Source organism: Dysidea avara, chromosome 14, assembly GCF_963678975.1.
Source record: "Dysidea avara chromosome 14, odDysAvar1.4, whole genome shotgun sequence".
Taxonomy (NCBI): Eukaryota; Metazoa; Porifera; class Demospongiae; order Dictyoceratida; family Dysideidae; genus Dysidea; species Dysidea avara.
Window position 1 is genome coordinate 2573078 of NC_089285.1, and position 27156 is coordinate 2600233.

Consider the following 27156-nt stretch of genomic DNA (forward strand, 5'->3'; position numbering starts at 1 on the left):
TACATATACTCAATTCCTAACACTGATCTTGAAACATTTAACTTGCAAAACTCCCACTTTGTAATTGTAACTTAGCACTTATAATTATTGTAATTGTACATTAGCATTATAACCCAGTTGTTTGATTGCTAATTATGAGACGAGTGTAATCCAGAGGTCCAGTTTTGGCTCTCTATGGATTTAATTTCAGCTGTAGGTCAGTCTTGGATAAAATATGACCCAGTTTCAATACTGCTTTAATTGTACCTAACCAATTAAGTGGAAATGTGATACTTCAGTAATGCATTAATTTTGTAAAGAAATTATCCATTAGATGTTACTAGCTTAAGAAATGTAGCATGTTATAATTATTATTTTCTTACTGCATACACAATATCAAAAAATATAGCATTACAATGACTGCTGGTCCATAAGGTGAAAGTGTAACATGTCAAAAAATAAAACATTTACAATTATTATTAATGTGATTGTAGTTAAGAGGAATAATGATAAACTTGGTCTCCTCTTACTGTTACTTTTAATGCCTTTAGTATTTCTTTATGTCCTGTGTGTTCTGTAGCATCATGTAGAGCTAAAACAAACTTTCGAGCATCTCCTTCTCCTTTTCCTTGTATATGATCAATCAGATAATTTACACCATCTGCAGGAGGATCATTGGTAAAGTGATATATGTCATCATCGCTGAAGACATCATGTTTATGAAAGTATTGTATTATAGTTGCAAAATTGATGTACGGTTTGATCACATGGTGTTCTCTTTTTATAAGTTCTTTTAATTCTGAATCATCACATAGACGGAGTTGATCAGCTACAAAGAAGATATAGTTAAGGGATGTAGTCAAATCTCTGCATACAGGGGTGTACTAATAAAATACAGATCACCAGGTGATGTCCTGCAAGATTATGACTATGTATCACCAAGGAGGATACTTAAGGTGGCGCTGAACCGATTAAGTCCAGCCGGCCAAAACAATTTGTTTCAACCCACGCGCTTAATGAGCTATTTTAGGGTGGCCCAAAACTTTGCTAGTGTACAACTTAATCTACGCCTTAAAAGCTGTTGTGATAGCCTGTGATACTTTAGTTTAGCATACAAAGTTTTGTGAAATAACACGCCTTCATTTTTTGCCTATAAACTCTCAAGTTGTAACCCAATTTGTAAAATAACTTGGCCAATGAACAACCTAGCGCTACACCATTTTGGTTCCAACCATTTCTCACCTTGTAGAACAATTCTACGCTTTCTTTTTCACTGATAACAACATGGAAAGTAGTGAAAATGCACACCTGTGGGCTACAACATTGGCTAACAACTCCATCAAACCCGAATTGTGAAAATTCGAAGTGTACTATTGTAGAGTATTGCTTACCTAATGCCTATACCAAATTTTGATGGTCTGTGGTGCATAATTTTGAAGTTATTTAGCGAGAAAAGAGATGGTGTGGCTAATCAGGGCACGGTCCGTATAACAGTAATCACACAATGGCAGCCGGTGCTGTTCGCCAGTGAATTAACCAGAGTTGTGTCAAGCTAATAGTTTTAAAGTGTGAATAACATTAGTTGTATCAACAAAAGTAGCTGGGCGGTCAGACAGTCCTTGTTCTGTTAGTCCACTGAGATGCTTCGCTGTGGTCTATGAATTTCCACATTTGTTCGTGCATTACCACAAACATGCTGTACAATTAATTTTGTGCGGCTGCCCTTAATCGGTTCAGCGCCACCTTAACCCTATATATAACAGTCTTTTTTAAATTATTTTAATTGAATGTGTTCAGAGGTTCCTGATACAAATATTTCTGAATTACATTATAGAGCATGTGATCCAGGTTACATAATTCTTGTAAAAACCCAAACATCCACCATTTTGATGCACATGTGTAATGCAAACACAAGCGAATCAATAGAATCAGTACATTTGAAACAACTCAAATGAAGCATGAGATCTAAGTACGCTGACGGCTTGGAGAAGGAAGCAAAGGATCTATAGAGAGAATCTCATTGATAAACTGATGGGATTGACCATAGGCAGCAGAAAAGGGGGGCTGGGGGGTTGGGGCCCCCTCGCTCTGCTGAGGGGGGGCTTAGCCCCCCCCCCCCCCCCCTCAGAATGATATCATGCCGAAATTATCCTTTTTGGAGTGGGGCTGTAAGCCATGATAAAGATCGATAAAAATTATTCTAATAGAACACTCAAATACCCTAATGGAGCAGTCAAGGCCTTCATAAAAACGTGTTCCTAAAAGTAACTTAAAAAAAATTTACCTACAGTGGGAATCGAACCAAGTGCCTCTTTCTTTAAGAGTTGGTGTCTTACCACTGTATCAAGTGTTTCCGGGTGGCTATAGGCTGTTTTGTACTGCTCACAAATGATATAATTTTATGTTCATTAACCGCGTAGTCAACAGCTAAAAGCTTTGCCAAAAAAGTTTTTAATTGGTAAATAGCTTGTTTTCAATAGTTTTGACTATAGTTTTGACTAAAAGTTGGTGTTTTAGTTTAAAATGGTTTAAATTTTACCTATAAAATTGCTATAAATTAATTCTGGTGAACTTTGGGACATTGTGAAAGCTAAAATGGCTACAGCTTCTGGAGGCACACCCCCCAGACCCTCTGCTCCCAGAGATTCTATACTCCGGGGTCAGCCCCCCTCATATCAACTACTTCCTCCGCCACTGGGATTGACCCGTTTTCCCAGCCTAGTGGAAAGGGTGGGAGCCTTTCAACTTGGACAGAGTTCGTCCTCAGTGCCAGTGAAAGCGGGTGAAGGACTGTTCTAGCGTCATATCTTTTTCTTGAGACTACTTTTTTTTCTATGGCACGGCAGTTTCAAGCAAGGAAAGAATTAGAGACATACAACTAATTCATGCGAAATGGAACAAGAAATTTGCTGTAAATGTCAATCTGAGACGTGAAGAGTTATCAAAATGTTATGCCATAATCAATGAGTTACCTTTTGAAAGTCTAGCAGCTGCACCATCATTCAATGAGGAAACATTAGACAGTGTGGATGAAAGGTTTCCGTATACACTTGGCTCTTCCAAATTTCAACTACTGAAGGCAATATTTGACCATGTTGTGAACAAATTGCCAGTGGACAGCCACGGGCTAAAGATCTGTAACCTGTCTTTATTTCAACAGTATATTTGAAGCTAAGATTTGATGACCCAATTCAAGATTTGATATACGAATTCGGTGTTACAGTGTGAAAGATATTGTCAAAGTGGTTACCTCAGATAAATCTCAGGCCTCAAAATCTGATAATTTGGTCAGAATAAGACAGTTTAAGAAAGCCATACAGCCAATTAGTGTGGTTGGATCAAACAGATCAGTGTAGCTAAGCACAAGCCCCCTGAATGACTTAGATATAATTTATTACGTAGCAGTTGTGTCCACATATGTTCGTCATTTTTAGCAGTGAAACGAGCCATTGGCTTTGCCAACAGGCCAAGGTGAATTTGGTGCCCATGTTGCATTGTTGATTGAGGCAGGAACTACAGTGCATGTGATTGTCTAACTTACTGTACCTTTTACACAGACTGATGCATAGCTATATTAGTTTCTTTCCAGCTATCATTACATCATGGAACAAATTACCAAATGAAATAGTTAATGCCACCATACGACACTTCAAACTCTAAATCCATATTATCATTTTCCAAAGGATACTGACAGAACTGCAAAAAACTCAGTATATAGCAGAAAAGGCATTGAGCTTATTACTTGTTATTAGCTACTTAGCAATTATTTTGTTATTGCAATTGTTGCATTATCATTGTAAATTGTAATTGTTCATTTAATCAACCACATTACAATACAACAAATTAATATGAAATTGTATGTACACTTTGTTCAAATGGTACAACAGAGACACAGATCAGGGGAGTAGGAAGCAATCTTGGATTGGTCAGACAACTAAAACCTTCAAACAGATTGTAGTGGTGTACTACATCCTTAGATTGCCTTTTATATGATTTTTTATATAGTGTAGTTAAGCAACTGACTGTTCTATTAGAGTATCTGACTGCTCTATTAGAGTGTCTGACTGTTCTATTAGAGTATATCGATCTTACTATGGCAAGTATTGGTTTGGCAAATGCCAGGTCTGCCGGACCTACTCTGACGCCCCTGCAGATATTTGAAAGAGCATGACATACATGCAATGCAGTCAAATAATGGAACAACTTCACCAGCTTTTAATAGTGAATGAATAATACGGTACTCCAAAGTATGGGGCATGTTTGATACAGCAGTCCTATATATATAACATGAATTCTCACTTATTTGGCATTTCTTTTACTTCCATGGCAGATATAGCTGAGTCCTGGAATGTTCATTGAAGCAACAGAATCAGCAATGTTGAAGCCACAATCAGCAAATACTGTATGGCAGGCAGCAGAGTCTTTAGTATAGTACACTTACATGACCACTCAAACCATAAAAAAAGGGCAGTCCCATATTTAGTTAACCACATAGATTCTCATGATTGCAGGCATTCAATAAAATCTTTAAAACAATCAAATAATGATTCCTGATTCCTATACCTTTCCCTGAATGGCTTTAAACTGTGCCATAGTAATAAAACTAGCCTTAAGAACAAGAAATGATGCTAGAACAGTCTTTCACATGCATTCACAGGCAGGATGAACTCCAAGGCGAACTCCGAGTTGAAAGGTCCCTTAGCTTCGTTAGGCTGGGAAAAACGGGTCAATTCATTAGTTTATCAGTGAGATTCTCTCTATAGATCTTATGCTTCCTTCTCCAAGCCTTCAGCGTACTTAGATCTCATGCTTCTACACATCTTTCAAATGTACTGATTCTATTGATTCACTTGTGCTTGCACTACATATATGCACCAAAATGGCGGATGCATGGGTTTTTACAAGAATTACGTAACCTGGATCACGTGCTGAAACAACTCTATAGTAGAGCAGATAACAACAGATTTTGATGAAATCATTCACTTTGTGATAAAAACAGCACATTTTCAGTAGAAGTTGAGTAAGGTATACTAAATCATTTGAGATACAGTGCCACATCCCTTAGGGCATGTTTTGAAACTTTAAACTAGATTATAAGCCCATTCTAGCTGATTAGGAACCATACAAGTACATTCAAAATCTTCGTTTTGGCTTAAATTGCATGAATGTATTTCAAATTTACAGAAAATCTGGTACGATAATCTGTTTTAAAACACTTCTAATGGAGCCAATATTTCAGTGTTAAGAGTACAGGCATAATCCAAAAGAAATAATATATTGCACATCTACGGCTTCACATACCATTACCCTCTGTGCTTCTTAACATGGCAAGACCTAATATGACCATCCCTTGCTTGTCTATTCAGAAGCAGTTTTGGTATATCACACACATACTATTCAGTACTTTTATGGCTTCACCAATACATAGATCATGGAGGATTGGGCTTTCTTGACCAAGAGCACCCTAAAAACAGCCTCACTTTCCTTCATAACAGTTTGGCAGCATTGGTTAGGCATAACCAAGCCAATAAATGTCTTAACAATATAGGGAAATATTTATTATCGTTTTGGGCCCATATATTTTGATATGCTATTCGTGGTATAAATTGTGAATGGTAAAGTGCAGGGTGCTAGCAGGAAGAACAGCCTTATCCTACAATTTGAAAAATTGTCAAAATATTTATATGGCTGGGTCTTGATCTGGACACCAGAAAAAAAGAAGGTCTACCTAGAATTGCTATGGAAATGAGGCACTATTTAATACTGAGTGTCAGAGACTGATAGCATTCTGTTTGACAGGTAATTGTTGCTAATGATTCTCAGTAATTCTTAAAGACAAAAAAAACTTTGGTATCATACAGTACTATATAATAGGTTCCCTTTATGGTGCTTGCCAAAACATTGCCATTAAAACCATTATAAAATATCATGCACAACAGAAAGTACCTTAGAGTCTTACACATGAATAAGACAAAAGACCAAATATAGATTAAAATTTAACCCCACGGCTGCAAGGAGAGAGGCTAATCAAAACAGTGCACATCCACCATTTCACACAACAGCCAACTCACACGTGGCTGTGGCATGTGTTCAAGTGTTTGCTTTTTGCTCTTTGTCTTTCCTTAATCTTCAATTACACGGTAGTCTTCTTCACCATGCATGAAAACCATACTAAGGCATTAATTTTTGGCATTGACGCTTCCTAGAGGAGCATATTTAGATGCTACAAAATATTTGAAGTGCTTATGCTACTGTAGGAAGACTAGTTACCTTCAGTTGTACTTCTGAATCGGATACTACTGAAAACAGAGCACGGTAACCACCTTTCTAAACAATCAGAACATGATGACTATATGCCTCAATCCACTAGAACATTCCATTAAAAAATTAAAGCATTGCCTTGTTCATGCTATATGGATTATAAACACTTGACTTCAATGCTAATAAAGCACTTGGCTTCTCCTCTTGTTTTAGTAGCATCTTGGCAGCACGTCTTGTGTCTTATTATCCATACAGCATCTGTGGCAATTCTACAACATACAGAGGGACATAATTTTTTGTGATTTCACTGTTATTTGGCACAACTTTGAAAAGAAGCGCTTGAGGCATGACTTACTCTAATAGAACAGTCACTGAAAAGTAAAAAACGTGCACAAAAAACACCAGAAAAATTAAAAATATTTCTCCAGGTTTTAAACCAGGGACCTCTACACCTATATACCCCAGCCGTTTACCACTTTGCCACTGCTGTTAGTTCACTTAATTTATGAAAGTTCTAGTTTAGTACACTAGAAATGATAGCAGTTTTTCAACATGTTAATATAGCAAAATAGAATTTTGCAAAAATAGTTGGGTTTCACTTAGCCATTGTTTAGTAGCAGTTGCTATGGTTGTCAGATTAATTTGTAATAAGATGGATGGCTGTGGTATTCGGAATTAATAGTTCTTGCATTGTGAACAGGAAGGTCAGCTTTGCCTCTCACTATTTTACTGTTTCCTGTTTGCGACGCCTGCACTATTTATCCCGAATATCACAGCCATCCATCCTATTACATAATTAGATCTGTGTCAAATATGCCAGCATAATACAATTATAGTAGGCTGGAGTGCTACACCAGTTAGGAAAGCCAGACTCCACTGGAGCAGCCTCTGGTTCTTATTCTTCATTGTTTACAAGAGGATTGTGGTCTGTGTAAACTTCAACTGGAGCTACAGTGGTGCCGAAATACACATTAAAGTATTGCAATGACAACAGAAGAGCCAATGTCTCCTTTTCAGTGGTAGAATAATCAACTTGATGTTTTTCAACTTATAAGATAAGTAACATACAGGGTGATCAATGCCACGATGCCCTTCTTGTAACAAAACAACACCAATGCCAATGTCACTGGAATCAACTTGGAGCTTAAACGGCTTTTCAAAATCCGGAGCCTTCAACACAGGTGCTGACAATAACAAGGACTTAATCTTCTAGAAGGTATGTTGGCATTTCTTACTCCACACTATCTTCCCTGTCTCTGTAGCAGAGCGGTAAGTGGTTTAGCAACCATGGAGCAAATATAACAAAACTTGCAGTAATACCCCACCATTCTCAGGAACTTTATCACTTCACGTTTGTCTTCTGGAGTAGGGAAATTTACAATGGCATCTACCTTTGATGCTACTGGAGCTACTTCTCCCTGGCCTACAATATGGTCCAAGAACACAACCTGTGCTCTACAAAACTCACTCTTGGAGAGGTTAACGGTAAGGTGAGCATCTCACAGCCTACTAAGAAACTGTCTCAATAGCTGTATGTGGTCTTCCCAGCTTCCACTATAAAGTACCAGGTCATTGATGTAAGCATCACATCCTTCCATCCCTAAGATTACATTGTACATCATTTGTTGGAAGGTTGCGGGCACGTTCTTCATACCAAATGGCATGACACAGTACTGAAGCAAGCCATCCAGGGTTACAAATGCTGACAACTCTTGAGTCCGCTTGGTCAATGGTAATTGCCAGTACCCTTTCAATAAACTCACATACTTAGCATGATCAATTTTATCAATACAGTCATCCACCAGGAGAATTGGGTAGGAATCAGTCTTAGAAACTCTACTGAGCTTTCAAAGGTATGCAGAATCTGTATGTACCATACAACTTTGGCACAAAGACACATGGTGAGCTTCACTGGCTTTGGCTAGCTTTAATTATTCCATTCTGCAACATGTACTCAATCTCATTCCTCATTAGGTTCAATTTCACTGGGTTGACCCTGTAGGGATGTTGTTTGATAGGTGGCGTGTCACCCACATCAACATCGATCTGTACGAAATTGTACTGTAAATGTTTACTTCCGTAAATGTAATTATGTCTTACTTCCCTCCAAAATTGAAACAGATTGACTAAAGCACATACAAATTATTGCGATTGTTCTAAAGTGTGCAAAAAGAAAGTTAACTGGTTAATTTCCCTTTGGGCACTATCGAGCTATGGATGTGTGAAAACAACAGTTTCTTGGTTCCTATAATATACATACACTTGTCTGTCACGTGTCCACACTAGCTGTATTTGTCTGCATGATGTGTCCTGATCTGCACTGCAATTTAGACTTTATAGTTGTGCCAGATAAATTTAAACATTGGTTTGTCATCCACAATATGCACACAAGCAAATTTTAAGATTATGTTTTATTAAGGTGACACTGAACCAACTAAGGGAAGCCATACAAAGGGACAGCATGTTTGTGGTAATGCAAAAATAAATGCGGAAATATAGTGAAGTGTTTCAGTGGACTAACAGAACAAGTTCTGTCAGACTGCCCAGCTACTGTGTTGATACAACTAACAATATCCACACTTTAAAAGATTAGTTTGTCACAATTTTGCTCAATTCACTGGTGAAAGGCACTAGCTGCCATCGGGATTACCAGTATACGGAGCTTACCCTGACTAGCCACATTGTTTCCTTTCTTGCAAAAATAACTTCAAATTTATGTACACAAACCATCAAAATTTTGTATAGGAATCGGGTAAGCGTTACTCTACAACAGGATGCTTCGAATTTTTGCAATTCGGCCTTGATGGAGTTATTAGCAACATTGTAGTATGCAGGTGTGCGTGTTCACTACTTTCCATGTTTTTATCCGTAAAAAGGAAAGTACAGAATTGTTCTGCAAGGTAAGAAATGGTTGGAACCAAAGTGGCTTAGCACTACTGGCTAAGTTATTTAAAAAATCAGCTTGAAAGTTCAAAGTTACATGGGTGCAAAGTGAAGGCTCGTAATTTCACGAAACTTTGTATGCTAAACTAAAGCAACACAGCCAATTCACGGGCTATCACAACAGCATTTCAGGAATAAATTAAATTGTACAACTTGCAAAGTTTTGGGCCATCCTAAAATAGCTCATTAAGCATGTGGGTTGAAACAATTGTTTTGCACTGCTGGACTTAATCGGTTCAAAAATAGATAGCTCATATGACACAGAATGCAACTTTCTAGTTAGTTACTAAGATATAAAATTGCCCATTAGCTGTATTCAGTAAATGATGGTACAAAAAAATCGGATATGGTAAGAAGAACGGTATCGTGATGGGTTAGGAAACTATTAAGTGCATGTGAACCTATTTTTTGCAAACTTACTTGAGGAAATTGAATCATCAGTTACTAGAAATGCTTCATCTAATATATAATAGCAAGAATACAACACTTCACCTCAATTGACCAAACTTACTGGAAACTTGGTTGGTAGCATTGCTCTTGCTCCTTACTAAAAGTACAGAGAAAAAGTATTAATTTATAAAGTTAATATACAAATACGTACATGTGTTATGGAATGTATTATCCATGCAAAAACAGCCAAGCTGTATAAAAAAGGTGCAGCCTTCAAAAGCCTGAGTGAAAAATGTTGTGAAATCTGAGGTGGCGGTCATGAAATGGCTGCAACAATGCTAACCATAATAAATTCTAATAATGGCTTGTGCATTATTATCAACAACATCATTCGATTTCACACATTTTTCATGCAGGTTTTTTACCTCGCAATGACTGTTAATTTTACATTTACAGTTGTTTGGTTTTAGTCTTGTAACTCTATAGCTGTCAGTGTGATTTATTTTAAACCACACAAGGTTTGAGCTATGATGGTTAACCTATATGCATACCAATTTTTAAGTTATTGCCATAAGTGGTTTACCCTGTAGGCATGACAACAAGTCATCCTTTTTAAAAAGCAAAATTAATCAACCATAGTTCTATGACTATTTATCAGATTTTCACCAAACCTGGTATGTGATGCGTTCTTAAAGAGTACCAAAGCTCAAGAAACTCAGGCTATGCATTTGCATTTTATGTAATGGGTTTTATAAAGTGTGTGAAAGAATAATGTAAGCCCCTAAATGAAGAAAATAAAATGAAGAAATTAAGCCGAATTTTGAGATTCCATGATCATGTTAGTCAATCTTGCTGAAGTTTAGTATGTGGGGTGCTGAAGATGGAGGGCATCTGCAGTACAAGAATGATTCTAATTTGAGAAGCGAGCACGGAACTACGTATGCATGAAAATTGCATTCTGTTTTCCCTGTATGTAAACGTATTTCACGGTGTGGTGCTCCACACACAACACACTACCACGTGTCTTGATTTAGCATTGCTAAAATTATTAGTTATTATCAACTTTCCCAGTTAGGCACTGGAGGGTGAACACAGAAGGCAGAAACCTGTAAGCATGTTTATCACTACCCTAGGAGCTAGTAAAATATCCTAGTGAAATGGGACAAACACGTAACCACCTTGTCGCTTCATAGTATTAGCTAGTAAACAAGCCTTGGAACTAAATAACAGTTGTGCAAATACAACACTGAACTGGCCACTGAGCTGGCAACACACGTAAACACGCTGAAAAGGACCTTACCTATCGTGACTCTCTGCTTCTTTTGTCAGTGATGGTAACGAGTGAATAAGTTAGATACCCACTGTCGTTTTTTAGTAGATTGAATGCCACGCCTTGGTGACCAGACCACGCCTTCAGGTTATCAACCTGCTGTATATTAGGTCGATAACCTAATATACAGTAGGTTATCAACCTACTGTATAGTAGGTTGATAACCTAGTATACAGTATGTAGGCCACCCAGATTCTGGCCAAGTGCCACAGTCAGTACCAACTAGGGAGGCTGCCTATGTTAATGTTCATCATACAGTATGGTAGTACTGTATATTAGGGATCATGGAGATTTGGCTTTTTCTGGCCAAAAATATCACCCAAAAACCAGCTTTAGAATACCATCATGGTGCCTTGGCAGTATTGGTTAGGTATAACCAAGCTCAAAAGTACCTTCAGTACGATCCTAATTGCCTCCATTAGATTGTTATGAAATTTAAAAAAATTATTCAATACAATTTTCTACTGACTAACTGCCTGCCTGCCTGCTTGATGCCTTCAGGCAAGCGTAACTTGATAATGGCTAAGGTTACGGGTTTGATTTTTTCACAGTTTGATGTCGCCTTTCCGGAGACATGCCTTTTGGCATACCGCAGTACATACAATGCACGCATCATGAACTTACATTTTTCCTCCTTTGTGTCCCATTTCTTTTTGCTGACAGATTCGTGGAAGCGGAATGCATGGCTTCCCTATGTTTGTAAACAGGAATCGTCCGCATTTTCTGTGGTGACTGGATTGATTGCAGAGACGCTTTTATTTGTTCATGTAACAGACTGAAAATAAGTGAAAGCAAACCCACTTTACTTGCAAGGCACCTGGGGTGTGCAATTGTCCATATTATTCGTGGTGACTGGATTGATTGCTGAGACACTTCTCATACTATTCTTTGTTTGTAATGGGCTGAACAACATAGGTGAAAGTGAAGCATCATGGACACTCCACTTTTGAGTCAGTAATTGATAACCGGGGCATGTGTTCAGATGAAAATTTTATCTCTGGCACCATCCTTTCTTTTGATGAGGTATGTGTGGGTTCACCAGTCATAGTAATGTTACAAAAAAAGTTAACAAACAGGTATAAGGAAAAATTAGGAATTTTAAGTTCGATTAGAGATCACAGAAAACAAAAGTTGGGAAGCAAGGGAGGTTGCCTACACCTGCAGATATACTAGTGAACTTTTAATCCCTAATTCAGTCTGAATTAGGGCTTAAATGTTCACTAGTATATCTGGCGACCTCCCTTGTTTCCCAACTTTTTTTTTCTATGATCCCTAATCGAATTTAAAATTCCAAATTTTCCCTTATACTTGTATTAGTAAGGGAGTTTCTACAATCGTGAATTAGTAAAACCTTAAGAAGGAATGTACATAGTTCAAATTTGTCACAAGTGAGAATTGAATGAGTACAAGGAAGTTTCTGGAACATGACTAAATACAGAACAGACTTACAATTATTATACCTGTCTATTACCATAGGTTACCATTACCAGTACTACCTCATAGGTTTCCACTTTCTCACAAAATACTGACAAGAAACCAGCCTCACAGCACCTCAACAGTATTGATTAGGTATCAAAAGTGCCTCCAATGCAACCTGAAACACTTTTAATAAGTTATGGTACAGCTCAAATGTAATGTTGTCTCGTGAAGAGTGTGAATGTCGTCTCGTGAGAGTGTGAGCAATTCAACAACTTGCGGCGTAGCACCTGTTTCACCCGTGACTATTTATCCCAAATGAAATGAAATGAATACTTATGAATGAAATGGACGCCATGCCCTTTAATTAGCAATTTTTATTTGCTCGCACTCTCATGAGATGACGTTACATTTGAACGTTACCATATCATAAAATTCCAATCATTTATTTAGTAGAATTTTTTACCAAGTAACTAACTGCCTGATGTTTTCAGACAAGCATAACTCAATAATGACTAAAGCTACAGGCTTGACCTTTTCACTGTTAAATTTTGGTACAGCCCAATAAGAGACTTTTGGCATTCCACAATATGTACACTACATGCATCATGGAATTATATTTGTGACCAGATCTGCAAGAATCCTACATATTAGCGCAAGTCTAGTTTTACAGTAGAATGCAATAAACACAATGGATGAAATATTCCATAAAAGTATTGAGTGCTTGTTTCACAATGAATAATGGTGATAATGGCAAAAACCTTCGGAAAATAAACTACAGGTGTTTAAGTAGACGATCATAACTTACTAATGCAGTCCTCTACCAAGATGCAACTCACACCATCAGTTTCTCCATGAACAGGCGAATCCATTGCAGGTAAGTTTTGTCTTCCAGACCTTTCCTACGACCAGGGAGAAGGCAAAAACGTGAGTAAAAAATGATGGTGAACCGTCTGTCCAAGACTAACACTCATATCTTCCATCTCCTTGTGAGTACAGACACAAAATGAAGATTTTGGAACTCCTCTTGCTTTGGGGATCACGATGCTACCAAGGTTTATATGCCTTTATCACCTTCCTTCACCATGCAAAAAGTGCTCAAAAAACTTACAGAATTTTCGTAAATACTCCACCCACTATGTTATTGTAAAATTAGGCTTGCACAAACATACATATGGGATTCTTGCAGATCCAGTCACATTTTACAACTAGCCCTAGTCTGGGGCATACTCTCCAGAGAAAATTTTGAAACATATGTGTGCCAAGATTGAATTTGGAAGCAATTTAAAAAAATGGTCGAGATCTGGAAGTACTTTAAGAAAACAGCTAGCTGTAGGACATATCTAAATATAAGAACTACGTATATAATTACATACATGTAAGCCCGCTTTATTGGATTGGACTGTAAGAAAGAAAACTAAAACTAAAGTAGTTGTATTGTAAGGTATTATAAGGCAATTTTTAATCAAGATTATACCATGAAATGGAAAATGTTTCAAAATGGCTATCTCAAGATGGATCTTGAGGTACTTTTAGTCAAATCCCTGTAGTAAACTGTAAAATAGTTAAGATGTACAACACATAAATATAATAACTTTTGAGTTATACTTTTTGTGGTGCAGCTGTCTATTTTTGTCTAAGTTTTACAACTAGCCAATAGTCATTTACAACTACCCCTGAAACTCTGACTTGCAATGTAGTTGAACACTCTATGAGACTTGTAACATAGCTGAGCTCTCTACAGGGGTGACTTTTTGTAGTTGAATGATGACTCGTAATGTAACTGAACTCTCTACAAGGTGACTTGTAATGTAGCTGAACCCTCTACAAGGAGACTTGTCTTATGGCTGAACTCTCTTATAGGGTGACTTGCTCGTAGCCAAACTCACTACAGGGTGACTTGTAATGCAGCTAAACACTCTACAGAGTGAATTTTTTCATAACCAAGCTATCTATAAGGTGGATTGTTTGTAATTCAATTCACTGAGAGTGTTATGCAGCTGAGTTCTCCAGTGGGTGATTTGAAGGTTATTTAACATAGTTGAACACTCTCAACGTGGCAACTTATTTGTAGCTGAACTCTATACAGGATGACTTGCAATGTAGCTGAATTCTCCATAATAACTGAATGAAGGCATATTTGAGCTTGACCATACCTAACCAATACTTCCAAGGCACTACAAAGCTGGTTGATGGCCAACATTATTTTGAGAAAGTGCAAACCTCTGTGATCTATAATATACAGTACTACTGTACTATACAATATTCTCTATGTAATACAACAAAACAAAAGCTAATGAGCTAAATATTGTTGACTAATTCTAGCTAGCTGCACGGTGGCAAATTTTTAGAAGTAGCACAGCATCAATTTGTTCCACAGCTTGGATGTTTTGGCATAGATCTCCTTTTACAACAATCTGCCAAACTTCTGTTATCTTTCATACGCAATTATGAACTACAACTGTTACTGACAAAATAAATATTATAGTTACCACTGCAAGTATAATAAACAAATGAAGAATTTACAATAATACATGACAAACATTGGGAATGTTGGAATCTTACCTCTGGAAATAATAATTCGCTGTTTGCAGTTACAACAATAACTCAAAATGGTTATGGAGAGCAGCAAAGTCAGTAGTATAACAAGCAGTACTCCCAAAATTATTCCAACAATCCCTCCAGCATGGAAAGAGTCTGTAGACAGAAATGGATAGAATTATTCTGTACCGTAACGGTTGCACTATTTAGAAGACATTGTTCAGCATAAGCATTGTATTACATACGTATGCAGTAAAAATTCTTATAATAATATATCTAGCGTAAGGGACCGTAAGTTGTGCACCTTTTGCATTGCTGCTCATAATGTCACTGTACAACTAGTAACATCAGTACATGTTAATAGTGCCCAGAAGGCTACTCAGTGGGACCACTGTTTGAGGGTATAGCTACAGTACAGCTCAAACGCAACGTTATCTCGCGAGAGTACAAGCAATTAAAAAACTTGCTAATTAAAGGGCGTGGCACCTGTTTTGCTCGCGAGTATTCATCCCAATTCGCTTGGGATAAATACTCATGAGCGAAATAGGGGCCAGAACCCTTAATTAGCAAGTTTTTTAATCGCTTGCACTCTTGCAAGACGATTTTGCATTTGAGCGTTACTGTAGCTGTTTTGTATGTTATAAAGCATAAATGCCAAAGTTACCAAAAGTCTTCAGCAACACATTAAGTGGCACACCTAAACAATGAAGCGATTTCCAGTGCTTAGAAAGCTGGTTCAAGTAGTAGTGTTGCCCAATCAAGTGTTTAATGTTTGGCCATGGTAGGTATTGATTATAATGATAATCAAAAGGGCATTTCCTTCATGACACAGTAGACCACCTATGTTTCCTCGTACTATTTGTCATCATGAAAATTTATGTTTCACACAACTCACTATCCACCAATCATGGTCAGAAGAAAGTAACCAGCTTTAGTTAATTTATGTATTTTGATTGTGCGTAACATAGAGAAGTGAGAACTGCATGACTTACTGTGGTGTGCAACTTACGGTCCCTTACGCTATGTATGACCAAAATTCCATAACCATCATTTGTCAATATAAAACTTCATAATGGATTACCCTAAGAATGAAGTAGTTTACCAGTTTTTTTTAACGAAAACGTGATGAGTGTAACAAGTCTATAATTGTGTCTAACTATACTTCAGGCACACAGGGTAGAGGCTCAGCCATGGGGAAGCAGAGAAACAAAATACTTTAAAAGTAATAAGTAAATTTATAGCTATTGATTTTCCCACAGCTAACATACACTTTTTTTTGCAAAAGAGCTAGGGTATCTAAAAATATTTCATATAAATTAGATATTTGTTCTCTTGCAGCACAAAATAAAACGTCTTCAGAAGGAGGGAGGGGTGAAATATTTCAAATGAAACATTTGTTCTCCCACACTTCCACAGCATAAGGTATGAAATCATCATTGATAAATGATGCAGAATGTGTACAAAACGAAAATTGCAACTAAAAAATTAAATCCTTGGATGAATGCAAAGAAACAGGACCACAAAATAAGGGACTTGTGTGGGAATGACAAGGAAGGTGTGGTTACAAAAATAACATTTAGCTACAACGGTAAAATACAGCTAATTGGTTCACCCATTCTTTGCATGATTGACTAAGAGAATTTCAGACAATGAAATACTTTTACAAGCAGCAGCATCCAACATTTCCCTGACAAATGATGTGGAGGTTGCTATGCCAGGGCAGGAAAAGTTTGATTAATCAGATTGTTCACAGAGGCTGCCAAGCTCTGTAATTTCAATGCCTCATAGTAACTTTGTACTTTCAAACGGTCAAACTCTGCCAGCAATTGAAGGTAGTCTACTTTGGATTGTTTCCTGAAACAAGCTGATTGTATAATTATGATTTAATGTTCAGTTACACACCCTCACCTTGTTCAGACACTGTACTCCTTTCTGCTCTTGTTGTGTTGACTCCTGCAATCACTTAATTGAGGAGGTTTGGTAAGTGCAGGGAGTCTCGTCTGCCATGGTAGGTAGCCTTAGAAGTTTGAGGAGGCCCAAAGTAGGAACATTAGATATTTGCCTCGATGCTTGGATATTGAAAGAGCTAGGAGGGATGGAGAGGCGTCTCCATACCTCCAGATTCTTTCTGACAAAGGCCATAGGTAGATCGTGATAAGTGTATTGCGATCTCTCCCCCCCCTCCCCCCCCCCCCAAGCACCAGAGCACATGAGTTGGCGCATTGGCTTGTGCAATCAAATGATGATAATGAACCAAAGAATAACACACTATATTGAACAAGAATTATCTGTGTGGTAAATTTCTAACTTGTGAGGGTCTCTTTTACATATATAGGTTCAGACTGTATTTTTTGAGTATCCCGATGTGATGTATCTGGAGTTTTGCCAATTCTTGAGTGGGTGTCCTGATGTAAGATAGATAGGTGTTACTCTTCCATCTACCCAGCATCTTGATATAGGAGTCAGGGATGTTGGCTTGCCTTGCAGAGGTAGCAGCTCCTATGCGGAAGCTATGGGTGTTGTATTGCTACTTATCCAAATTGAGCTGCAGCAGGGTGTTATTGAGTGCTGTGCTAAAGCAATGACAAGTAAGGCCTTTGCCATCCTTGAAGATGAATAAAGGGCCTGGGTGGTTGCCTCTTAGTACTAGGTATGGTAGAATGCCGGAAAATTGTGTCACTTGTTGCCCCAAGGTATATGTTGACCCCCCTGTGGTCAAACTCTGCCAGCAATTGATACTTTGGATTGTTTCCTGAAACAAGCTGATTGTATAATTATGATATACGAGAGTCCAGAAGGTGAGTCAATTCTAACATAGCAATTGATGAATTTTGTGAATTGAACACCGTAATTACTTGGCTTGGCTAAATGCTACACCTTCAACAGTAGCTGCACTTAAGTGGTGCCATGATTGATTTTGAAACTAAGGGCTTCAACACCATTTTCAAGCATCGAGTGGTGGTCATACTTGATTGAACAAATGAAAAAAAATTAGCCAATGAGCTTTGTAGCTAGAATATGAAGTACCTGATTGTGACAACTCCTATGACTTAAAGCAACAAGACAACCATTCAAAACACGTAGTATAGTAGGGTGGGTGAAATTACACAATAAGCACTTTGCATCACATTGCATGGACCAACACTGCAGATTGACAACAGTAGGTAAAGTGTCAGAGCCAGCCAGTAAGAGATAATTGACCAGGATGAAATCCTGACTATACATTAAAAGGGAATCAAATTTTTCAAGTGAAATGTTTGTTCTACCACAACTGATAAGTTTATATAAGAGGGGACTGTCTATGACACTAAATCCTTGGAAATCAGTATCACTGACTATGTAAATCTCATGGCGTCTTTCTTTTTTCAGGTGACGAGGATCAATTATTTCAGCTGAATATTTGGACCCCCGGTACAGTGCGTGATGCTTACAGCTCTTCAAGAGGTTGGATAAAATACTTCTGAGGGGTCCAAATATTTCAAGAAAGTGTATCGGGAGTCCACTTCTTTAGGGGGTCCAAATATACTGTTACAGTGAAACAGTGCATTTGCACATCTTAAATAAGTGGACTCCTACATATATGTGCATGCACAGTTACTCAAACATCTGAAAATCAGACTCAAAGATAATTACTTCAGCTATCAACAGGTTAGCACTGTTTACTAGACTGTTAAAATGTAAGGTTTCACTTTTTTAATTTGTATAATTTTTGCACTGTAATGATAACAGTCTAGTACAGTTATAATAAACAGTGTTAGCCTGTTGATACTATACTCATGACTGTCACTTATTCCTATACAACTCTTGATCAATGCAGTCCACTTAGAAAGCAGTATGACTTAAATATTTGCACATAAAACTGCTATATATCAAACGTTCAATCCCGAAACATATGAAATAGCTTTAGCTTGCATACACATACTACCCCCCCCCCCCTTTCCAACCCTTGAATCTGCTCCTGTGATAGCTGAAGCAATTATCTTTGAGTACGGTTTTCATATGTTTGAGTAAGTGTGCATATACATATATGTATACAGGAGTCAAGGTATGCAAAAGTAGTAACTTACCACTACAACCTTCTTTTACTGATTCTTTTCAATAGTAGTGCCATTAATACTTTAACAAATTGCTCACAATACTTATTATTCACTATCAAAAAGTGGACTAAAACAATCCAAATAATTTTGAGGTAAAGAATTCAAGCCATTATAACTTGCCAAGGACAGAAAGCATGCATATAAAATTTATACACAAAAGATGCATCAATTTATTACCTTTCAGACCACCTCCAGTACTTGTAGCTGCTTGTAAAGTTTACCACCAAATGTGGAAAAGCAAAGTAGCATCATGAGTGCTCACAAAGGGACAGAGGGTGAAAGGTGGTAGGGTGGGCAAGAGGTAGACTTCAAAATGGAGGCAGACCATGATTGAAGTCCAAGCATGAGATTACAGGGCTGTGCTGGCTCCTTAGTGGCTGATATGCAGCAAAATCAACACAGAAAATGCTTGGCAAACTACATCAGGCCATCCACCAGTACATTACTGATTCTTGTCTACCCAGGTCCTTCAAAAGGCCAGAAAGTGCCTTGCCATACAACCCAAAAAACACGTCTCTTAAAACCAGCCTTGACTAGTTTAAGTAATGCTGAGCAATAACATGGCAGTGTAGCTATCCACTGGTGGTGTTAGTTTGATTTTGCTTGATGTACGATTTGAATTGGTTTGGTAAAATCTGGCCATAATAGTATGCAAATGGACTGTTTATTATACAGAATGGTTACTACAGAATAGGCGCAGTGGCTACTAAAACACACAACAGAAGTTACAGAATACTTACGACAAAAATGATACTTACAATGAAAATGACATTTTGGATGTTCATTGCCGATTCTGCTATATGGCAGTTACCATAGCGAGTACGTCAACCTACATCAATTTTCGGCAATGCAACAATCCATGTGATGAATTATAGCAAGTCTATTTCATGGCCAGAGTACATACTATTGCAATTAGTATTATGTAATACGTCTGCACATCTTTGCGCTTTTTCAGATCCCATGTTATTACACTTCCTAAATTTACATAGTCAAAGGAATGAACAACCATAGCCTCAACTTTAGAAGGCGACAGCTTTAAGAGATATAGCTAGAACTAAAAAGTGTTAACAACAGAAAGATTGATTTATAGAATGGTAATACAGAAAATAAACAGCAGGCACTTAATAAAAAACTTATAACTTAAGAAATGCTGTCCTGTATGGAGATGCAACTTTCGCCATCGTGTTCCTCTTAAGCAGGCAAACCGATTGCTGGATAAGTTACGTTTTGGTTCTTTTAAAAATATACCAGGGAAAGGTGAAAGCTGTGAGAAAAATGAGAGTAAACCAAGGCAGGCAGGCAGGTAGACAGGCAGGCAGGCAGGCAGGCAGGCAGGCAGGCAGGCAGGCAGGCAGGCAGGCAGGCAGGCAGGCAGGCAGGCAGGCAGGCAGGCAGGCAGGCAGGCAGGCAGGCAGGCAGGCAGGCAGGCAGGCAGGCAGGCAGGCAGGCAGGCAGGCAGGCAGGCAGGCAGGCAGGCAGGCAGGCAGGCAGGCAGGCAGGCAGGCAGGCAGGCAGGCAGGCAGGCAGGCAGGCAGGCAGGCAGGCAGGCAGGCAGGCAGGCAGGCAGGCAGGCAGGCAGGCAGGCAGGCAGGTAAGCAGACAGGTAAGCAGGCAGGCAGGCAGTAGAAAATTCTGTTGAATAAATTTTATTCTAAATTCTGTAGCAACTTGACGCAAACGTTTCAGGTCGATCTGAAGACACTTTTGGGCTTGGTTTTACCTAACCAATACTGTCATATTATTGTGAGGAAAAATCGTGGCAGGTTTTTGGGTTATATTTTATCACGGATCGTCCCCACACCTTCGATGTCCCTAATATACAGTACTATCGTACTGTATGATACATAAAGAACTTTGCATGGGAGGATCAAAGCAAAAAGTGTTCTATATTCACCATAAAAGCCCAAGTGTTCTATATTGGGCAGTTATAGAACACTTTAATAGACCACAGTTCTATATCAGATAGTTATAGAACTGCCAGGTCTATTTTGTAGGCTGATAGCTTACTTTGAGTGAGTAATCACTCATTCTGGCCAGTACAACCAATCAACCAAGCCAGTGTAGGCTGATAGCCTGACTGTGCTGGCTGACTAGTCAACCCAACCAGTAAGAGCAAAACCACTGGATTTAATTTATAGACACACTTGAAAACTTTGATGATGGTTGCTTGTGGTCAGCAGCAGTGAATGTTCTTAGTACGTTTTGTTCACATAAACGGACAAGTCCTAGGAATATCACGGAAATATGCTTATTAAAGTACCACAATCAAAAACGTTTGGTATTGAGAAGATGGGCTAGACTCACAAAATGACTAATGAAGTGCAGCACAGTGCAATGCATACGAAACACAGGCGTAATGCCTATTCTACCGATGATAACACTCCTCCGTGAGTTTTTAATTGTTTCGTGTGTCTTGTGTGTACATCAAGTTGACAGTTCTCTATACCAGATAAAGCACTGCCTTTTGCTCGTGCTATACATGAAATATAGCACTCAAAGAGTGGTCTCGAGATGAAATATAGCCCACTCTTTTCGTGCTATATTTCCTGTATAGCACTCACGGCAGTGCTTTATCTAATACATATATATATATATATTATTACGTCAAAATATAATACTTTGTTTATAAACATTGATATATGTGTGTGTGTGTGTGTGTGTGTGTGTGTGTGTGTGTGTGTGTGTGTGTGTGTGTGTGTGTGTGTGTGTGTGTGTGTGTGTGTGTGTGTGTGTGTGTGTGTGTGGGTGGGTGCGTGTGTGACCGGATCTGCAGCACTGATTACAATGGGTGAAATACTCATTATTAAAAAAATTGTGTAAATTTTTAAAAACATTTTGTTTTTAGTGAAGAAAGGATCTAGAAATAAACACCTGGATGTCATCTTATTCACCTACTCAAGAGGAGTTCGAAAATATTGCGGTAGACACAAGGCTATTAAAGTTATGGGCATTTGTTTACATCTTGTTAAAACAATAATACGTGATCGATTTTTCTTCACTAATTTTGTCTTTGTTTATAGTGAAGAAGGTGATACAAGGAAAATCTTACCCAGACATCGATCCCTCCACTCATGGTGAACAGGATGGCCCAAATTTCAACTCCTTGTGTCATTCTGTTCGTAAGTTAAAACAGTTTTAGTAAGCACCTGTAATTTATTTTCCCTATACTTGCTGTACAAATTGATCTTTCTGTTGTTGCTACTTAGTAGGGCTGTAACTCCCAAAGGCACATGAGGCTGAAACTTTGTCAGAACATGCATTTGGCTAGGTAGAATGAGTTCAAAAAATACATGATTGCGTCGGGTTTTCACAGATCCGGTCACATATATTAAGTACAGTTAGCTAGTTACTACTACTAATATAAAAATTGTTATTTAAAAATGAAGTAGGGATCTATGCAATAAAAGTAGTGAAACAAGAGATGAATGATGGTATTACAGCATAGCTCAGTGGGAAAGTCCCTATTTTGGCATTGAGCAAAAAATAATCGTTATAGCTAATGTGTTAAACTAGGGACTTTCCCACTGAGCTATGCTGTAATACCATCATTCATCTCTTGTTTCACTACTTTTATTGCATAGATCCCTACCTCATTTTAAATTAACAATTGTTTTCTTAGTTTTTTGCTGTCACACAGCTAGCTACAATGTAACTTGTAACTGTTCTAATAGAATGTCATACATGACTGTTGTATTAGAGTATATCTCGAGTCATGTGCAGCTAGCTAGACCAATGAGCGGTGAGGTCATCTTGTTTACTGTTAAATAAACAGCTAGATTGTTAGGAGGTGTGGTCCCTGTACTCTATTGCTATTACTCTACCTAGATCTTTAATTGATGGGCGTGGTCGCAAACCTATCGAGAACGGGATCTCAATCGTGAACTTGCAGATATCTAGCTAGTATATCGCTGGGACTGAAGCACTTCTGAAATTCAGCTCTGAAATAATTCTGTGGCGTCTTATGTTGCTGAAAGAAAATGTTGATGAAAGAAAATGTTGATACAGAAATTTAAAGCCTCGATATGGTTTCATTGGATGAAGAAGACAAGCAGCCTGATTGAAGATAAAAGAAAAGACAAGGCACAGAGGGCCTACACTCGTCGGAACCCCAAAAGGCACATCCCACTGGTGAGCTTCTTGTTGTGGTGTAAAATGGTGGCCGTGCGCTGCTTTATTTGGCCTCTATCCTTGCAACTGTGGTCAGTGAGATGGTGAGACTAAAATTCAAGTTTTTGACAATTAAAAAAAAATTCTATATCTGGCCACCTGTAAGTGTTTTGTTATATACTATATTATGGGCTAGTACTATTCCATAAAGGTGATTTTCGTCATGTAAAATGTCTCTAGGGTTTTTAAAGGTGGAATTTTGGGGCGGCACACGAAATTTTCATCGTGATCCCTACTTAAATGGTACGCTTTAGCATAAGCATTCAAAGGTGCCACTTGGGGTTTAACTCGCATATGTGACCGACTCAGCAAAAACCCAACTTGTTTGCACAATTTCGGATTATTTTTATTTTCTCAGCATTGTCTCCAGTGTCCAAGGAATGGATCACCAAAAGTTCAGCCTTCTGTGGTGAGTAGCTTTGGAATTATAGTGCTAGACAGTAGGAAGAGCGAGATAATTGATTTGTACAGTGACTACACTGAAAATAAACTACAGGAGCTTACATTTGCAGCCATAATGTCCATTTCCATTAGACTACAACGTTGAAATTTGGCTTAAAATGTTAACCATGGAATAGCACATCAGCCAATGTATAGTGTTAGCCATGTAGTCACTTGTGCATATGAGCATGAAGGCGGTTTAGCTGCTTTACTAACTAGCAATTTTCATGAACTACCTTCTAGTTTTTTAAAGTGGTGCAATTTGCTACTTGCACACTAAAGAAATGATGACAATCTTGTTTATGGTTACCGAATTGTAAACACATGCACGTGACATGCATATAGAAATGAAACAAAGATTTTCGAACTCTTCATGAGCAGGCATTTTAGATGCTGTATAATTTTAATCGATTTGAGTCTTCCTTCTTTGAGTATCGGCCCGATAAAAACTTGCGTATTTTTCTTTGTAGCATGCATAATTTTATGAATTATTTTTAAATTTCGTTTTTCTCAATACGCATGCTTGTGTGAACAAGTTGGTTTTTTGTTGAGATAGTCACATATTTTCTGGGCAACATATCATGAGAATGCAGTTTGCTCATGACTTTGAAGACAACCAGTTTCAAGATATGGTAATCTTTGACTCATTATATTGAGTGACATGGAGAGTTTAATTATGGGTTTGGGTTTACTAGCTATAGGGTAGGCTCAGTGTAGTTGCTAAGTTTGATTAGTTGACAGTTAAATAATTGTTTGGGCAATGCATGGATACATATATCTACCTACCATGTGTCAGCCATTGAGCAGACCACAGAACAGGACATTTAAGATTTAAATGGCGAGTACCTTATAGTCCTAACCAAGATTTCATCATACATAGTAGGGACCACAAAGGAGTAGGCGTGGCCCACAAAATAACATCACCCAAAAACCAGCCTCAATTTTCCCTGACAATGATGAGGCAGTATTGGTTAGGCCCAAACAAGCCTTCAGATCAACCCGAAACGCTTTCAATAAGTTGCTACGGAATTTAAAAAAAATTATTTAACGGAATTTTCTACTGACTGATTGCCTGATGCCTTCAGAAAAGCGTAACTCGATAGCTAAGGCTAAGGCTATGGGCTTGATTTGAGTTGCTTCGGCCTGAGAGATGCCTTTTGGCATACCGTAGTACGTACAATGCATTCTTCATGGACTTACCAGTGTCCTCCTTTGTGTCCCATTCATCTTTGCTGACAGTGAAAAGTGTCGATTTGGCGATAGCATGTGATGCGATGGCTTCCCTTCGTAACAAAAATCATCTGAATTTTTCATTGTGGCTATTTTTCGAACAGTTCTTGATTCATACTGCTGTGTAACGGGTTGAACATAGCCGACAACAAAGCGTAATGGATACTTCACTTTTCAGACAATAATTGATATAACTGGGATGCATGGCACCATTTCTTTCTTTCGGTATGCAGGGAATGCAGAGGTGCTTTTTGAACAATTCTTGATTCGAAATGCTGTGCATGTAACGCGTTGAACATAGCTGACAATGAAGCATAATGGATATTTCACTTTTCAGACGATAACTGATAAAGCTGGGGCATGAGGCGCCATTTCAGATGCCGTACGTGTGGGTTCACCAGTCATAATAATTATTTACAAAAAAAGTTAACAAACAAGTACACAGAAAAATTTGGAATTTTCATCTAGAGTAGGAACCATAGCACATTGATAAAAAGTACTGAAACAAGCTGGAGTAGTGCACGATATTAAATCACAGTAAATCAATAAGAAACGTCAAATCCCTACTGTGCTCAAGATACCAGAATGGAAATGCATAGTAATCCAGCTTGTTTCAGTACCTTTATCAATGTGCTATGGTCCCTACTAGTCTAGTTGAAAATTCCAAAATTTTCTGTGTACTTGCAATATAAACTCTTGTCCTAACTACCGAACTTAATATATTAATTAACTTAGTACTTACTGTCCTAATAACAAAGTTAGTAGGCTAAATGTAGTACAAAATATATATATATATTTTAAAACGGATGGTCCGGATCCCACAATTGCAATTTTTCTGGTGCTATGTGTAAGCATACTGACATATCACCTACATCACAACTGCGTCTGGTTTACTGATATATACCCAGGCTTGCACCCTCGGTGTATATATCAGCAAAATTCCTCACAGCTGTGGTGTAACTATCAATGTGATTAACCACAGCTATGTACACGTTGATGCTAACCACAGTTGTACATGTAGATTATAAACTTTTTCCTAGACTAACTATTATACTATAACTATTATACAAATGTACACAACCCATTGCTCAAAGCACATGTAGTAGTGGGTCAGATTTACACAGCAATATGACATACCATCATCATTATTATCAGCTGGTGGAGGAGTTTGAGCAGGTGTGATAATTGTTGCAGTTGAGGTAGTCTGAGTTGTTGACACAGCATCAGGAGTACTCGTTGCTGCTACAACACCCAAGAAAAATGTTCATTAAATGCAATTTACAAAGCGTGCTGATAAACTCATAGACCTAGCCCTACTGTGTTTATCAACACAAATGCTTACTTAGATGAGTGATTTTAGCTTGGTGTAGCTATACATACTATGTTTATGATCATGTGCAGCTATATGTCAGCTTTACAAAATATGTGGCTGCACTTGTAAAAGTTAATATACCATACAAGTGAGATCACTTAGAGTTATGTATATGTAGGGATAATTTTTGGGAAAGTCCCATTACAAAGCTGGGCAGACATGGTGGCTTATTAAAACTATATTGCTGTAGTCAGCATATAATATATATAGTTTCTTACTTGTACATGATTCCAGGGCTTCAGCAGGTCCTATCTGTTGTGCCAGTGAGTCAATGTGATAAGCTGAACTAGAATTTTTTAACGGACATTGTGCCATGAGGTAATCAGAAGAGTTAAAACTTGTCAAATTAACAGAACATCTTTCAACATCAAATTTGCATTGAGGAAGCCATCCATTTTTAATCATGTCACACCTTTCTTTTTCAACAGCATCCTCGTCAATATTTAGTGTTAAATGAAAGTAAATTCTTTGACCACTGCGACAAGCAGTAAAGGTCAAACACTTTGGACAAATGAAGTTATTACCTATATGAATGATGGTTGAAAATTTATTAGACATTATGATTTCTACCACATTCTGTGCTGCATACACTGTGTGCCTGATGCCTGTACATGTGACTCACCAGGAGGGACTACTAAGACTTTTTTGAGAACTTTAGCTTGATCATCCCTTCTAATGCACCGATGCTCTCCATACTTGTTAAGAGTCCAGTTGATGGAATCCGAGATTCGTTGATCAAACAGTGTCCACACGACGCCAGGGCATGCCCCGTTGCATTGGTCAGAACACGTCAGCGTCAACCGGCTTGCATTGTTCCATTTCTGTATCTCGTATTTGGCAGATTCAATGAATAAACAATTCAATAGCAACAAAAGAAACTGACTACTAAACTGTATTTTCATCACTGTACTGTATGTCTAATAGTGTCTCGCGCACGTGCTACTGCATGAGCACCGCATGCTGCATGATGTAATTAATTAGCTTCCGGC

The 27156-nt window shown here is 38.1% G+C and overlaps 1 protein-coding gene across 1 annotated transcript; it reads right to left on the reverse strand.

Annotated features, from left to right (window-relative positions):
• Positions 1–273: 273 nt before the first annotated feature.
• LOC136244288 (uncharacterized) lies at positions 274–27123 on the reverse strand. The gene is made up of 7 exons (XM_066035836.1): positions 26790–27123; positions 26386–26691; positions 25933–26037; positions 14885–15016; positions 9695–9730; positions 9604–9642; positions 274–808 (listed from the first exon to the last, which is right to left on the reverse strand). The coding sequence occupies exons 1-7, from the start codon at positions 27067–27069 to the stop codon at positions 474–476; spliced, it is 1233 nt and encodes a 410-aa protein (XP_065891908.1). The 5' UTR covers positions 27070–27123; the 3' UTR covers positions 274–473.
• Between the last annotated feature and the right edge of the window lie 33 nt (positions 27124–27156).

Excerpts from the sequence above, each read along its gene's own strand:
- LOC136244288 (XM_066035836.1), bottom strand. The coding sequence starts at position 27,069 with ATGAAAATACAGTTTAGTAGTCAGTTTCTTTTGTTGCTATTGAATTGT. Across the intron at positions 15,017-25,932 it reads AGCTGATAATAATGATGATG|ACTCTTTCCATGCTGGAGGG; the intron begins GTATGTCATATT and ends TTCTGTCTACAG. Across the intron at positions 809-9,603 it reads TGATGATTCAATTTCCTCAA|CTGATCAACTCCGTCTATGT; the intron begins GTAAGTTTGCAA and ends TCTTCTTTGTAG.